We start from the raw sequence: 17145 nt of genomic DNA, 5'->3' as shown, positions 1-17145 counted from the left end.
TCTCTCCAACCTGATTCTGATATTATTACCAGAATATATGTTTACATTTGTTAGTAAATGTTTTAGCATTTCTTATGGAAAAGAAGTTGCAGGCACTTAAGGAAGCATATAACTACACTTATCTGCAGTTATTATAAATGTCTAAATAATAAATAGAAGTACATTTAGAATTACACATAGAAGTACATTTAGCTTGGATATAAATACAAATATGACATTATAAAATATCCTGTCCTTCCTTGCCTATAATCATTGGGTTAGTTTACATAATATTACATAATCTACGTCAAACTTTCAAATTTTAGTTCATTAGTTAACTAACATTGTGCATTACTTTATCTGTCTACAAACACAAAATCGAATTATTTAACTTATGTGTGTGTGTGTATGTGTGTGTGTGTGTGTGTGTGTGTGTATATATATATATATTGATTTCCAAAACACACACATACACGTATAACTGTAAAAAAATGAAAAAATAAAAAGCAAACACCCTGCAAGTGCCCAGCATGTGTGAGAGTGTCTTCAGGACACCTGCTGAGGTTAAAAGGACATTCCGACCACCAGGTTCCTGCTCTGAAGAATCATACATCTAAAATAGTCAATATTTAACACAGCATCAAATCTGTTTTTCTAAAATGCAGAACATTAATACCAAAACAAAGTGTTTGTCCAGACCTTTGACTGGTCTTGTAGTCTACATTTTATCGTCTTATATGTAGCTACATTCATCACTTCAGATGTTCGATGGAACCTCTACCCTGTACCCGAAGACACGTTTGTGCACAGCGTTTGTACGTGTTTTGTTTGGTCTGATCTGTCCAGCTCCACGTGAACTTCTGTCAATCACGTCATGTCATCGCTGCCTCATTGTGTGAATGGTCTGTCATGGCGGGACCCAGTGGAAGAGCGTTGAATATGGGCCCGGGCATTTTCTATTGGCCGTGGTTTGAAATATTCCTAAAATGGCCATTATGTCTGCTGGATTGCTATACTGGGTCATTTGAACATCTATAATTGAGCATGCGTTTCACTACCACATGCATGCTAGATGGAGAAATTAGCCATGAGGCTAATTTAAATGAATTGGCACCTGAAAATCCCAGATCCACACCAAGACATCCTCCCAACAGCATATTGGCATAAGGCACATCAGCATGGCCGACTGGCCACCTCTGAGGACTCCACGTTTCGCTAGTAGTGTGTTTTTAGTAGTGTGTTTTTAGTAGTGTGTTTTTGCCTTAGCTATCTTGAACTTCACCCACTGTAGATCAGTGGGGGCTACTTTCTGCTTTGATGGTGTGACAAAGGTGTGGACAGTCACATCAGCTCCACTGGTATAAACAGTAATGTTTTGTGTATGTGTGTGTGTGTGTGTGTGTGTGTGTGTGTGTGTGTGTGTGTGTGTGTGTGTGTGTGTGTGTGTGTGTGTGTGTGTGTGTGTGTAAACTTTGTGAACTGTAACAAATTAGTTTTTTATTCTGAGATAAAGGACAAAAATGGGAATGGAAGAGTAAAAGAGAGAAAAGAAAAGAGCACAGGAGAAAGAGGGTAGAAGAGGAGGGAGAGAGGGAGGAGAGGGAGAGAGAGAAACATTCAGGTTTCTCTAAATATTCTTGCTGGTCTGTAAAGTGTTTTTGAAGTCTGTTGCCATGGATACAGCAACTAAGTTCATTGTCGCCTTGAGGTCGATCTACCCCAGAATAAACAAATCAAGACACACAACACACACTGAAACACACATATGCTCACACATAATGGTTGAATGTATTAAATATAGAATGTTGAGTGTTTATATTTTCAGTGTTTAACCAGGACGTTGGAGGGAGGTTTGGAGAGGGGGGGCACTAGGACCTGGAGCAGGCAGAGCATGAAGTCCCCTCCTCAGATTCCAGTTTTGGGGAGACGGTGTCTAGTACCTCCGACTGGATCAGGTCATTCTCGTTAGCTAGAATGTGCTTGACTAGACAGTTAGCTGCTTCATCTATGTTAATGTTCTCCTAGAAAAAGAGAGAGGGAGAAGAAAGAGATCACAAACTGAATTTTTCACACCCATTTTTGCAACTACAAACTGTAGGAGCTATATTAATTAATCTCTGAATATTCATGACATGCTTAATCTGCATATTCATTAGGCCATGACTCAGCAGGAAATGTCTGTGTGATTTCCTGCTGGTCGTCAGTGCTTCTAAATGCAGTTCTTGATAGAAAGCGAGCCATGCTTCTGATAAACTCTGTCTGTGGGATCCTCCATTGCAAATGTGTTTAGGCATAATACTTTAATCTGTGTTGCTAAAAAAAACCTAAAAGTGTCCACCCCTGTCTGCTTAAATTAACATTAACCTAATATAACAACAATATTCATTTTCTGGCTGCAATGACCAGTGACACATGTAAATTCAGGTCTCTGGAGCCTTAGCTCTCTGTTCTAACACACCTGACCAAGGACGAATCTTTTACACGGAGGTCATGAAGGGATTACTGATTACCAGATGAAGACTGAAACTTTAGCTTAGCAATACAAAAAAGGGTGAAAATCAAAACTTGCGTGCCTTCTTTACTCATTTTAATATGTATGTCATAAGAACGCCAGCATCTGTTGGTTCACTCTTGACCTTTAACCTTTTAACATTCAACCTCCTACTTTGACATACCCATGAGAGGCACAGCACCATCGTGTGAGACCACAACATCATGCACGTTTAACACATTATCCTCTTTCACAGGCTTAGCTCTAGTTAGCCCATAATAATGCATTTATTGCACTGCTACCAACAAAGTAAGTTTATAACTGTTGTTTTTGCTACACTGATAGAAGGTAGGAAGGAAATTATAAAGAACTGTGTTAATTATTTCAGAACGTTACTGAATCAAAATTACTACTCATTTATATTATTACAAGGACATTTCTCGAATCCAGGTCTCACTACTGTTTATACCCCTTCTTCCACAAATAAGGAGCTTTACAAGTAAAACTTTACAACATGACACACTGTAAAACTTACTGAGGTGCTGCTGAAAATAAAAACATTCTGCAAATTATTGACATCAAAATAATCATCATTATCAAACTGAACACAAATGCAATATGAGCCAATGACATCATCTAACCTGACCTCAGGCTTTGCATGATGTCCAGGACTACACACACCGTACGAACCCATCATTTTACCTTGGCAGAGGTCTCGAACCAGCCGAGGAAGCCGTTGTCCCGACAGAAGTCTTCCATCTCGATGCCGTTGTTGGTGAGGACGTCTCTGCCCTGGTCACACTTGTTGGCCAGGAGCACGGCCGGCACGCGTCTCCCACCGGACACACCCAGCTTGGCGTCCAGATCCTGCTTCCATTTCGTCACCGCCTCGAAGGTAGACGGCCGAGTCATGTCGAACACGATGAAGGCGCCCATGGCTTCACGGTAGTAGACCCGTGTCATGTTGCCAAAGCGCTCCTGGCCTGAAGCCAGCAGAGGGAGAAGAGGATATTAAAAGAAAGAAAAAACCCCTGAACGGTCCAGACGTCTCCCCCCTGGGAGCCACTCAAAAAGCAAAAAGGACTCATTAATAGATGTGTAGAAAAGGAAGTGCTGTTAGAGCTTTTAAAGAACAGGCGGGCTGACATAAGTAAGTCATTCCTGGGCCTCGAATTCAGACCCCGTCCAGGTTTTTGTGATAACTTCACAATTAGTGAGTGACCACTGTGTCATCATTGAACAGTGTGTCCTGGGTAAAGGCCAGATCGTCTTCAGGACTCAACTCTAGACCACAGGGGGATCCAGAGACCTGGATTAAGAACTTCACTACTAATTAACAGTAATTATAATTACTGTTAAACTGAATGACAGCTTCTGAAAATTCATTTAGCCAGTGTTGCTCAAAGTTTGCTCTCCTGCCCTATAATTATAAATGATATATAAAATAATAATAAATATAATATATTCTTGCATATGTATTATTGCCAACACACACTCTCTCTCTCTCTCGTAAAATAAAGTAATCTCATTATTCACAATATATAAGGTTGAGAATTCAATTCCTACAGCACATTTTCAGAAAGAAAACAAGCACAAGACTTATGCTCCTTTATATAAAAAACAAAGAAAAGAAGTAGATTTTGCTAGAATTCATATTTCTGTTTTTTATTTGAAATTGAATACATTCAACGTCTTTTCTCTGAACATTGAGCAGTAATTTCGATCTCAGCCTCCCTCTGCAGATCACACTTAAGAGTCAGTGACGGAAACCCGGAGGAGGAACCTGAGGGTGAAGCAGCAGGTCCAGAATCATGGCACCACCATCAGCAGCTGTACTGTTAGTGGGAAATACATTTACAAAATCCACATCACTTCTCACTTTCAGAGAAGGTGTAAGTCTGGTCAATGGGATACTTCAATCTGAGGTACAATCACTGTTCTCATAGACCCTTTCATCTAAAAAAGAAAGGTACACCTAATTTGCCTGGAGCCCGACTGCAGTCCTGGGGGGGTCGGGGGGGCTTGCCGTACTTTTGATCACTTGCTCTCTTGCAGGTACTTGCATTTTTGTTACACAGACCAACACACAATCTGTTTAACATAATCTAGTCTTATGCAACTTGTATGACACAAGGCAAACACAATTTCCCATGATTCCAAAAAGCAACCTGGGGGTGAAACTTCATGATGATTATCTTGGCTCAGTGTGAGCTTCTGATAAAGGCAACAGTCACAGTAGACAACGGGCAGATCAACCGTTCAACTGTTAAGTGTTAAATGCTACGTCATCACACGATTCACTTGCATATGTTGTCACATGTAATACCATCATGAAACTTACATTACCAGCAATGCTAAGTTGTTTGAGAAAACATTGTGTTTACTGATGATTTGATGATAATTTGGGACATCACCCGTCTGATAAAGTCTCTCTGGCTATGATCAAAGGTAGCTGATGAAGAGTAAAGTGACAAAAGCAAACAAATGCACGATTTGTATAAATAATTATAACTTTATTTAATGGATAATCACGTTCTAGACCGAAATTACGCAAATGTTCAGTACAGTCCTAATTTTTTTAAAAAAAACAAATTTATTTTACTGCAGCTTTGCAGTTTGTTTGTTTTTTTGGACCTCATTACTGTTAACCGAAAACTATCTTTAAATCAAAATATCTTTAAATCACAGAGACTAAACTGTTTTGTTTCCCCCATTTCATTCGAAATCTCCCTCACATGAGCGATAGACACATGACCTCGCGCACAGCGCACCACGGCGCGCGGAATGAGCGCGAGGCCTTGAGGTGCAACCGGGTGCCCAAAGGCTCAAAGACTCACGTGAAGATTCCATAGGATGCAAAACACGCATACCACACAAGGTCCATTTTTATTGTGCTATTGGGATAACTAAAAGAACCGAATGTTTGTTCGGACACGGTTTATGTTAAACAAGTAACCTAGACACTTTCTAAACCTAGACAATTTTCGCCTATGATGGATTCAAGAGAAAACGACACGCTTTAATGATTGTATATTTCTATTACAATACAACGTGCTGGTCGTTTGCGGGACTGTCAAAACAGCAACCCCTTCACAAGCTTTACAAATCTGTAGCTATCGATTTATTTTAGTTTGAGAGAACAAGCAGAAAGTTAGGGTAAATACTAAGAATGGTAAGTAGCCTAAGCATAATTAAAAAACTGATAATGAAATCATGGCTTTTGTTCCAGAAGGGAGTGTATAAAACTCGAAACCACATATTTTACTTCAGTGGTCTCAATGGAACAAACCGGCAAATCTCAGCCTCTCAATTTAAATGAAGGAACAAACCCTTATTTAAACAGCATTAAAGAAGCACTATTAAACATGATATAGGTAAAACTGTCAGAGGTACAAAATGTTGACCATTATTAAACACCATGTGGGGTAAAGTTATCGTTACCTGCGATGTCCCAGAGTTGCAGTCGTATCGTCTCTTGATCCAAGTTCAAAACTTTCAACGCAAAGTCCACGCCGATAGTTGCTCTATAGTTTGACGAGAAATTCTGGTGAACGTAGCGTTTGATTATGCTGGTTTTACCAACGCCCAAGTCCCCTATAACTAGTATCTTGTAAAGGTGTTCTTTTTGGTTGTTTTGCATGGCGGAAAGTAAAAGCAGTGCCGTTCTAGGCACCGTGCAATATGTGTAAGATGTAAAATCTAAGGTTGCACACGTCAAGAGTGGAAGTAGCGCTGTATTCGGCCACAGGATGGGCCTGCGGCGCCGGGGGGAGAAACAAACGGAGACACGGAGCTGCAACTTGTGACTCGCGAGGGAGGCACGAGACCCAGACGAGCAGAGGCGGAGAAGGTCGCGCGCTCTTACGACATTCAAACCACAGCCCCGGTGGGGTCTTAGTCATAAAAACGACAAACGGGGGATGTTCCTGTGATATCGTTTATAACGAATGTATTTCATAGGCCAACTCTCTCACACACACGGATATATTTTTAGACAATAATAAATCACGGGAAAATAACGGGGGTCAGGAAGCGTTACCAATCAATGCAGCTCTCTTATAATAAAAAAAATCCCAAGTCTTTCTAGAAATAATAAAATACATCCATTTCAACGTGGACAGAGAGCAGACACATCCATAACAAATCGAGAGGTAAAGAACACAGACAAATTACAATTTCATGAAAATCAGCCTTTATTGAACCAAAAAAGAAAAAAAGTGGATTTGATCATGTTTTGGTGATGTGTTTAATCCATACAGTAGTGAAATGGCTTATTTAAAATACATTTAAAAGCATTGTCCATAATAAGGATGTGAAGTTGTCTAGTGCCTAAACATCTCAAAGCAATAAACCCCAGCCTCAGTGATCCAAAATGAAATCAAATATACTAATGAATGTGCAATCTGGTCAATGTCACGCTCATTTAAAATACATCAAAAATCCACTACACATTAAAAACAAACCAATCATCAAAGGAGATCAGAGAAAAGGAGCACAGAGACCTGAAAAGTGCTTAGCCAATTAATCAAGTCATTAATGGCACTAACCTGGTAAAACACCAAAAGGGACACTGAGAAAACAATCCCTTTCTAAATACTGGCAAAATCAATCCCTTAAAAATCCAATCAGACCTCACTTACAGAAGGCACTACCACAGGGAGAAAATTTGGCTTTATCATTTAACACGATGACAAACCTGCTTATCTCCTCAGATACACGGACTGCGTCTCCATCAGGCCCATTTGAAATACACTACACAGGATATGAGCTCCTCGAACACACCCTAGAGTCATCAAAAGAAGTATTTTGGATCCAGCCATCATTGGTATTTATGTACGAGAACGAGGCAGCCAGTTTTTCCCTTTTAAAAAATGGGAAACCCATTTAGGTCACAATCCCTTCTTGACAAAAGGGTCAGAAGCACAGAGAGTGGCAGACACTGGGGCGTTTAACAAGACCCTTATCATTTCGGAGGACAAAATTAAACAAGCATTACTAAAAGAAAGTGATTGTGCGTATCGTCACAGGCACAAGTGTAAATGAACCTCCAAAAGCGTAACCCTACGCTTCTCCCCCGTTTCACAGCTGGGCGACCGGCTTGGCGGCCACAGCGATGCTCTCGATGGCACACTCGTCACTTCCGCGGCGGATACGGAAGTAGCCGTCCTCACCCCAGCCCGTGCCCCAGCTGTTCTTCACGATCCAGTACTTCTGCCCCGTCTGGGCGCACCGTCCGTACCCCACCAGCAGCACGGCGTGGTTGGTCAGCTCGAAGGGGTTGACGCTGTCGAGCAGGAACGTGTGGTGGTAGATGCCCTGTTTGTAGTGCATGAAGTCCGGATAGACCTCAAAGGCCACGCCCAGTGGGCCGTCCCTCACCAGCTCCATCATCATGGCCTCCTCGCTGCAGCCTCCGTAGAAGCCGCCCACGTAATGGTAGTCGGACGCGTAGTAGCGCGTGCACTCGGGCTTGACGAGGCACGGCGAATCGCTGCCTGTGTAGGGGAAGCAGTCCTCCTCCGCGATGCCAAAATCCTGGACGTATTTACCAATCAGGTACGGGAATCCACCGTCGCAACCTGAACAGGCACAATTAAGCGTAACGAGCTGAAAGTTCCTTCACCGCTTTTCATGCGCTAGTCCCCAATTCTTGCCACCAGAATTTCACAGATCAGTCAGCAACAAAAGCACCCAGTCTATAAATGTCACATTTATGTAATTATTCCATTCTGCTTTCAACCTGCTGGGTTAAACAGCTTCTAATCTGACCTGCTGTCACACACAAAGGGTTTTAGACCATTACATCAGAATCAATTTCCACTCAATTCCACACGGGTCTTAAAACCCTGAAAAGGGGGGCTATGTACCACGGAATTAGAACAGGACACGGTGTGTGCTCTGCAAATTACAATGGAAAGAGGCAGTGAGAGAGAATACCTTGTGAATACTGGGAACAGGAGACGACCTGTTGAGGGCTGAGGATGGGCTGCTGGGTGTTGTTGGTTTGGACTCGGACTCGAGCCTCCAGCATTCCCATCGAGGCAAAGGAATAGCAGCTTCCGCATGATGCTAACGGGCACCAAACACAAACACAGTGTCAGTGACATTTCCCTCCCCAATCAAAACACGCAAAATTGAGCTCGCCATTTAACTTCAAAGCCAAATCCCGGTGAACACAGAAGTAGTTTACTGATTTCGTAGAGATTTTGCCTTCGGGTCCCGCCCACTCCATTAACTCCCCTTTCCATTCTGGGCTTAGAGCACCAATCAGCAGTCGGGAAACGCCCCAGAACGGCCGCTCTCAGGAAAGCGAGGCTGCTTTCACATTCTGCTCACGAGCCCCATCCGAGCACAAGGGCTCAGCTCGCCCCCAGACGGGAGCCCACAGTCTGATGTCTGACAGGCGTGTGTGCGGGAGAACCTCACACCATCTGCCCACGCCATTTGAATCCTCACAAACTCTTGACCAAGACCAGTGCTACGGGTGGAGGGGGGGGGGATACCAATTAAGTCCCAGCCACTAGTTTGAAGGAGTCTAGATGCATGTTTCCTGGCATTGAGTAATGTGGTAAAACTTACATAAAGCCTTCTCTGGATCTATAAAAGCCCATATAAAAGCTTTAATCTAGAGAGCACTTCCTGCCATTTAAAATTGAATACCAGCATTCACAAAGACTGAAAATGAGTTTAAATTACTACCAATCCAGGATTTTGCTACTGATTGAAATTCTGAGCTTGTAGGCAGACTTGCTACTGATTGAGATTCTGACCTTGTAGGAGAAACCAAAGTCCTGGCGTGTGAGGTTAAACAAAACTACCCTCGCTGGCCCTAAACCTTTCAAACCTCCCCTCCCATTCAGTCTTCAGCCACATCCTTATCTGGACAGGTGAAAATACCACCGTAACCTTTCCAGCAGAGACAGCTCAATCTGGCCATTGCCATTTAAGGGGCATAAATCAAGACGCGCGCACACACACACACACACACACACACACACACACACACACACACACACACACACACACACACACCTTGGTTGCGGACTGGAGTGAGGTAGTTTATTCCATTCACGTCTCTCCAGTCCCAGTGCTCGGGTAGCATGGCAGCCATCTTAGCAAGCTTGTCATCAACAGGGGCCGGCCTGACACGCCTGCACAACATGAGGACGGGGTCAGTGGAGGAGAGGGAGAAGCCTTCAGAGGTCATAACTACCCAGTCAAACAAAAAATAACAACAAACAAAAAAAAAATGGATGTCTAAAGCAGAAGTGCACAACTCGAAGTCTGAAGTACTGCCTTTCATACCGGGGGGGGAGGGGGGGGGGGCATCTCTGGTCCTTGAAAACCACAGTCTAGCTCAGTTTGATCATTAATTTTTCTTTTTCAGTAAACACACCCAATTCAACTCTGACGTTATTTGCCAAGTTTAGTAAACACGTGAAAGCAACGTGGAGTAATTTGGGTCGTACTAAAATGATAGCGATAGTTTTCAGCTAGGGGTGGTACCAGCATCAGCCCCCGTCCCAGTTCGTCTGTGCCCCAGCGAGTGCGTACCTCGGGACGCGAGAGCCGCGACCCCCAGCTCTCTGCATCAGCTCCTGGATGGTGAAGGTCTCGTGCTCGCTGTAAGCTGTGGCTCTCCACGAGTCCTGCACCAAGTTGATACGCTCCACAAAGTCCATGTCATGCTTATACAGCTGCGTGAACCTGAAACACACGGAACACGCATCAGGGTCTAGTGCACGTGTAATACAAGACTTTGGCAATAGGACGAAAACTTGGAAGCTACGTTTAGTTTATTAGAGACGTTTTGCTAAATACATTGCATGTGTTAGACCATACAAGCACACAGGGAGTGTCCTACCTGTTCAGTTGCTGTGATTTTCGTATAGGTGTTAAGCTTAAGGCTCAAACTGGTACAGAAATGTAGCAGCTCAATGCACATAGCAGAAAGGCTTTGAAAGGAACACACGGACACACTCACGGGCTTCGTGTAAGGCTGGGTAGTGGGGCAACAACGGTGCGGGGACGTACAGGCTGCTCCTTCTTCCCAGTGAAACAGGCCCAGTTGTTCCCTAGGACATCATGCACCCAACCAGGCAATGTTTGATCACAGTAGCTGGTGACCACGGAGCCCTCCTTGGAATACTACAGAGTGAGTGAGTGAGATTTCAAGGTGATTTAACAAAAATATCTACATTTCAAAGAATGAGGTGGGGATGCATGACTGAACTGCAATACTGAGGAAAGACTCAAACTCTTGAGTGAAGAACGTCAGAACTGAAAACCATCTCCCCTGACCACCTAAGCCAGAGTAAACTTAGTCAGCTGTGCTGAACTCAGGAAAGGGTGAGGGAGAAGAGGCTGTCGCAAAGGCTAAGCAGAAGTTGGAGAATATCGAGTTCATTCTACAGTGCGGTAGTAATGTAGGACAGGCTTACACTAACGCGGAAGAGAGTAGTCGGGTCTTTCCGTTCCGTCTTTATCACGAGTCATGTGGCGTCATTCAAAACCGAAAATAACTACCGAGAGACAAACATGGGTCCATATTACATTAAAGACCAACCTTGAAGAAGCCGAACCATTTGTAGTCGTTGAGGACTACCTCGAAACCCTGGTTGTAGATGAGAGTGAAGAATCCTGTATTACCGAGATCATCCGCAGCCAGAGACAGTTTCTCCAGATGAACGGTTACCGTCTTCTTCGCAGGGCCTGTTGCAACATGTGAAGGTTTACAACACAAACCCCAGAACACACGTTGAAGCCGGTCCAACAAACACGAGCCGATCCTGTCCGTCCTCTTGGTTAAAATATCTAACAAACTATATTACACCATCCAGCTGCCTAAAGACAAGCGAGACCGCTTCTCACACAAGATCATGACCCTCTTACCGACTGTGGAGCAGTTGATGTTTCTATCCCGTCCCACATCCGAGACCTGGAAGACCCAGGTGCCCAAGAGCTCCTGGTAGGTGCAGTTCGCCGGCGTGTCTGCGAGCGACCCGTCCAACAACAGAACCAACAAACACAAGAGCGCCGCTACCTTCATCGCGCTTTCTCTCCCTCACCTGGTCAAAACAGTTGGGTCGACGGAACGTGCAAACTGCAATTTACAACAAGACGCAAGAAAAAAGGAAAACCCCCCTAGTTGATGATCCAGCGCCTTCTTCTCGCCCTGTAACCTGCAGACACCAACGTGTGACTCCTCTTCCCGTCCACTCGCCTAGACGAGCGTGGTGGATCACGTGATCCAAGTCATATGACACGCTGACTTCAACCAAAAAAAAAAAAAAAACAAAAACAACCGGATGTTTGAAATGTAATCTGTTTAAACTGTAATCAACCATCCAATCTTACTATAGGTAGAAAGGTGCATCGAATCAGTAATTGAAATTCTCAAAAGAGGTAACAAAACATAAAAGGTAACAATGCAGAATAGGCTGTTAATATAAAACAGACCATTAAAAAGAATACAGTTAGAATCTATAGCCCTATCCGGACGGGATTAGTTTCTCAGGGGGTCCTGGGGTAATTTTCTCTTTTACGGGGGGTCCTCTGTGATTTTAATCCCGTCCGGAACGAGCATGTCCGTGTTTTTCTCAGACGTCCTCAGAGAAAATTACAGGCGGAATTACCTACTGTTTTTCGCTGTACTCCGTGGTCGTCTGGTAATTTTAGTCCCGTCCGGATCCACATGTCTGAGTTTATACATGCAGACATCACCTCGCGTTTAATAAAACAGCTATATGTCCACTGCCACGCACCGTAGTTACACGTTGGGCGCGCGTTTTCACGGAGATCCACGTAAAGACAGCGGCGAGCGAAAATGGATTTACTGGATTTTTTAATGGATTTATTTTATTTTATTTAACGGATTTATTTAGCTATTTACATTCATTAGCGATTTTTTATAATGTGTTTTCTGTATTGGTTTAACAAAATAGCTTAACTTAAACAGAGATCTTAAATGCTGAACTGAACAGTAGTAAAGTTAAAAGTTAAAAAGGAATCATCAGAGTTGGCAGTGTGACATTATTAAACATGCTATCACGTGACAAGGCGATGTCATGTGACCGAGAAAGCCAAAAACTCACGGGTCCTCCTGTTTTTTCAATTGCTGTCCGGATGCAAGAGTTTTATCACTGAGTACAAGGGTGAAATATTTTTCACAGACGTCCCCCTGAAAAACTAATCCCGTCCGGATAGGGCTTATGACTTTTCATTGTGTGCCTGTCCTATAAGTCCGTAAAAGTCATTTATTTTCAACTGCATACACAGTTAATATTAAATAGCAAATAACAAATGTATGTTTCATTTTAAAACCTTCTGAAAAGTCAAGCAGTCTGGATCTCATCACGAGTTTTTAACCATGGGTGAACCATTTATGTTCCCATGTCGCCACCACAGCTTGGGACTCTGCTTTTTGGACGTGAGGTTTGGCCCAGTGTTTATTTAGCCTGCACCTTTGGTTTTTGTACTAGCTAGCCCATTTTAAAGCCTACTGGCACATTTGCAGAGGAACACATACATCACACCCACAAAGGTAAATGTCTGTTAGGAACCTTTAAAAAATGTTAAATTGCCATACAGGGCCAAAATCTATATTTTAGGAGCTACATATTTTACATTTCTTTAAGATCCACTGTATGGGACAATTATACAAAAACTATTGCTCACGCCTATGAATTTTAGGTCTGATCCAACACACTTTTGGCCAAGACTACTATTATATCAGAGGTAGTGGTTGTGCATGTTTCTAGGAACAACCATACATAACCTCACACATACAAGGAACTTTGTGACCTGATGAACTTGCCACAGCCGCCATATGAACTCCAGCAAACAGCGCCTCCTGCAGGTGCAGTGTGGCCCTTCGGGGTGCCAAATTTGTCTCCCATGTCAGCTTTGGTCTTTCTGTTGCACAGGTAAATTAAACCCCTCCCATCTGCTGTATGTAGCAATAAAGCTCTAAAGGAGAATTAGAATGAATTATGTGTGTGTGTGTGTGTGTGTGTGTGTGTGTGGGGGGGGGGGGGGGGACTAAGGGGTTTGGAGACTGAGAAGGAGGGAGACGAATAAAAGGATAAACGACAGGCACTTCAGAGAAGCGTACTGATGATTCAGTCAGACAGTGCACCTGTGTGGGCACACACACGCACATAAACACACACACACACACACACAGCTATTCCAGACTGAACCCAAATGCCCTTCATGAGAAAATATTCTTTCCACACCATTCGTGTTGAAAGAAACTGGGTGATTTATTTTACTACGGTAGTTGCCCATGCAGGTAAGCATATCTGCTTGTCTTTTATCAAGAATAATAGGAAAACCACACAGCTCATGTGAAATCGATAAGTTTACATGTTGTGATGTAAATGCATTTGTTGCGTTCTGGTTCAGTTCATCATATTAGTATATATGATTTTGGAATCTGAATTATAGAAAATTTCTGGCAAGTGTGATTCATTTTAGAACCTGTTTGAGGAATGTGTTTTCATCCAGAAACCAAATTCACATCAAATACGTTTTAAGTGTGACACTGCAAGAGATGCCTGCTTGCCTACATCCCTTCCACTAGGCACAGCCCTCCCAATTATACGCTATGGCTTTGAGAGCTCTCGTTAACCAATCACCATGGAGTAACGAAAGACACTTAGATTCATGTGACAAAGGCATGCAATTTTCCCGGCGACCATGACTCACTCTTTCTGCAGCCCATAATAATCACACAACAGGATGGAATGTACAGGAATTAGTCACGAGGTGTATTTTTAACGCATTTTATTGTGTGTGTGTGTGTGTGTGTGTGTGTGTGTGTGTGTGTGTGTGTATGTATGTGTGTGTGTGTGTGTGACAAAGAGACAAAGACAGGAAGAGTGAGCAAGAGAGAGGTCCATTTCAAATTATTTCACATTCTATTTTGAATCCTTTCATGTTTTATATAATCTATATATCTATGGTTATAAAATATATATTTTTAATTTAAATGGCGATAAAGACAGTTTGATATGAATGGTGAAAGCACACAGAATAGGTTGGACTGGTAAGATGGGGTGTAAAATTCTGTTTAAGGTGATTAAACTGAACGTGCTTTTCAATGTAGTTCACATGAGAAGGGCTTCTAAATCTGCCACACTTTAGCTCTACCAGTCAAACGCGCACACATACACCCCGACCAATGGAGTGTGTGTATAATTCATCTGTAATGAACTGGCTGCTGGTTGTGCTCTCTGCTGGTGAAGATATTCCCGGCGGGAGTGCTGAACACGCCACACAGCCACACGCAACAGTCTGAGTGTCGATGTGTGGGGGCGGCCAGAGTCGACAGGCTTTCTGCATGCTCATGTGAGTGAGTGTGTGTGTGTGAGAGAGAGAGAGAGGGGGGGGGGGGGGAGTGCAAGAGGATCTAAAGTGACTAGGACGACACTTTCTGATGCGTATGTGTGTGTGCCTCTTGAAGGGGGCAGGTGTCCTATGTAAGCTCAGTCTCCCCTTTGCATGTGTGTTTCATGTAAGTGTCTGTATGAGTGTGAGAGAGTAAAAGAGGGTCTAATGTGACTTAGGTGCCATACACACATTTCCGTTTGGAGGTGTGTGTGTGTGTGTGTGTGTGTGTGTGTGTGTGTGTGTGTGTGTGTGTGTGTGTGTGTGCGCGTGTGTGTGTGCACGTGTGTGTGTGTTAAGTGGGGTGGGGGCAGGTGACTCATGAAGCTTAGACTCCAATTTGCATGTGTGAGTTTGTTTGTGTGTTATGTGTGAGTGTGCTTGTGCTACATGTGAGTGTGTGTGTGTGTGTGTGAGTGTGTGTGTGTTGGAGACCCTGCCATACATCACTTTCGCCCACACTGTACTTACATAAGTGTGCCATCTGACAATTTAACAACACACAGTATTAAAAAAAAACTCCATCATCATACACTCACACACACACACACACACACACACACACACACTGCCCACTCCAGTATGAATGCTGAACAATAACAGGCTTCAGTAAAGCCCAATGGGATACTTTGTCAGCCAAATAACTTAACACAAAATTGTCCCATCCAAGAGAATACAAGGGACACTTCTACAAGTACTCTAAACCTTTACTTCTAGCTTATTATGGCTAATTAACCAGGAAATCCAGCTTCATAAAATGTCCCTTACTGTCTCCGAAGCACAGTGGACATCATTGGTAGTTAATGGGACTGATCATGCAGCTCTGATGACTACAGATTGCTACAGGCTGTTTAATTGACATCTGTCAGGTTTTATTTGTTTTCACGGCTGTTGTGGGTTGTCACATCAGGCAGTAGGTGATCCCAGTGTATTTCATAACAGATTTGTTTTTCTATTGAGCCCGTTATATACGGTGCTTGAACAACTACTGGGAAAAACAAGTAGAAGCACAAATGTTACTTTGAGATATATTCTAGTTTTTTAAAAATATATTTACTTTACAATTTGGCTGCTTCATGCATTATAGCAACTAAATATATTAACCAACTGACATGTTATGGAAATCTGTACTAAGCATTATAAGATAAAAGACACACATGCACACACACACACACACAAAATTAAAGCACTGTTGATGACTGATGTAGTAGTGTTCTGTAGTTTGTATGGAAACCTATACAAGCTTGAAGCATTCTAAATCAAATTAAAAATGAAAGTTCATGAAAAATCGATATTATAATCAATATTAGTCTGCTTATAAAAGGAGGCAGGTATGTTTTTTTTTTTAGAAATGTACAAATGATACTGTCAATTAAGACTATAATACAGCTGTAGGAAGACAGTTATAAATGATGGATTGAACGTGATCCTTATGGAAGAGTGTGAAAAAGAGGGAAAGAATGCCCTAGAATAATGGAGTGAAACAAAGAGTGGGACAAAAAGAGAGGAAGAGAGAGGAGAAAAGAAGAAAAACGGGACGGAGAGAAAAAGGGAGAGAGAGATGGAGAGAAAGAGAGAGAAGGAATATAAGAAGCTTCTCTGGGCATAGTCAGCTGACCTATGAACTGTGAGGTTAAATGTCATGGCTAATGCTGAGATCAGAGGTAAAAGTGTAATTGCCAATATGGGCTGGTATTGATTTTAAAAAGCCCCCATCAGAAACTCCATAACATCCTGGTGCAATATCAATCACACTCATGTTAGCAGACAAGACTGGATTTTCATGTACTAATCTAAAACAAATAAAATCAGTTTTAAACATTTTATTTTTACTTAAAAAAAATCCATTCTCAGTGAAGCATTATAAACACTAAAAATGAAAACCCAGGTTGCAAATATGTAAATGTAAAATTGAAAAACTACAATACAGACAAACTACATACAACTATTTCATTAGATTCTACTTGATCTAACGCAAATAAAAGTAGAATGGCGTTTCAAGCCAGCAGTTTTGATGCAGCAGTTTTGACATTTTTTTATGCTTTAACCATTCATGTAGTTTGAGGGCCAGAGGGCTACTGTTTTCCTATTATAAAATAGTATTCTAAATAATTAAGGTTGTTCTTCCCATTGAACAGTCTATTCTTTGCCGTTGTGTCACATAGCAACAAAGGCTTGTTAGTTGAATAAGTTTGTAAATATTGTAAATACTCAATTAAATTATTAAAAACTGTTGCATTTGATCATGAGTCGGTCTGTGTTTTATAAAAGCAATAAAGCCACGA

At 42.4% G+C, this 17145-nt stretch overlaps 2 protein-coding genes across 2 annotated transcripts in view; both read right to left on the bottom strand.

Moving 5' to 3' along the window:
* Window positions 1-6286, bottom strand: part of rab38a (RAB38a, member RAS oncogene family) — a 6992-nt gene extending 706 nt beyond the window's left edge. The window contains exons 1-3 of the mRNA XM_076977221.1: window positions 5912-6286; window positions 3173-3453; window positions 1-2000 (exon numbers count right to left, since the gene is read on the bottom strand). The exon at window positions 1-2000 is cut by the window's left edge and continues 706 nt beyond it. Coding sequence (XP_076833336.1) covers window positions 1848-2000; window positions 3173-3453; window positions 5912-6110 — 633 coding nt within the window. The 5' untranslated portion in view covers window positions 6111-6286 and the 3' untranslated portion in view covers window positions 1-1847. The remainder of the gene's footprint in view (window positions 2001-3172; window positions 3454-5911) is intronic.
* A 357-nt stretch (window positions 6287-6643) lies between these two features.
* Window positions 6644-11725, bottom strand: ctsc (cathepsin C). The gene is made up of 7 exons (XM_076976376.1): window positions 11363-11725; window positions 11037-11182; window positions 10455-10618; window positions 10025-10177; window positions 9503-9621; window positions 8408-8539; window positions 6644-8049 (listed from the first exon to the last, which is right to left on the bottom strand). Exons 1-7 carry the CDS (start codon window positions 11517-11519, stop codon window positions 7550-7552), a joined length of 1371 nt encoding a protein of 456 aa, XP_076832491.1. The 5' UTR covers window positions 11520-11725; the 3' UTR covers window positions 6644-7549.
* Window positions 11726-17145: the final 5420 nt, after the last annotated feature.

The sequence above is a fragment of the Brachyhypopomus gauderio genome, chromosome 16 (assembly GCF_052324685.1).
Source record: "Brachyhypopomus gauderio isolate BG-103 chromosome 16, BGAUD_0.2, whole genome shotgun sequence".
NCBI classification, from domain to species: domain Eukaryota; kingdom Metazoa; phylum Chordata; class Actinopteri; order Gymnotiformes; family Hypopomidae; genus Brachyhypopomus; species Brachyhypopomus gauderio.
This window is presented reverse-complemented; position numbering and strand designations above follow the sequence as displayed.

Coding starts and splice junctions, on each gene's coding strand:
- ctsc (XM_076976376.1), bottom strand. CDS start 11,519: ATGAAGGTAGCGGCGCTCTTGTGTTTGTTGGTTCTGTTGTTGGACGGG. Junction 8,540..9,502: donor CACTCCAGTCCGCAACCAAG/GTGTGTGTGTGT, acceptor GGTGCCCGTTAG/CATCATGCGGAAGCTGCTAT. Junction 8,050..8,407: donor CTGTTCCCAGTATTCACAAG/GTATTCTCTCTC, acceptor GTGCCTGTTCAG/GTTGCGACGGTGGATTCCCG.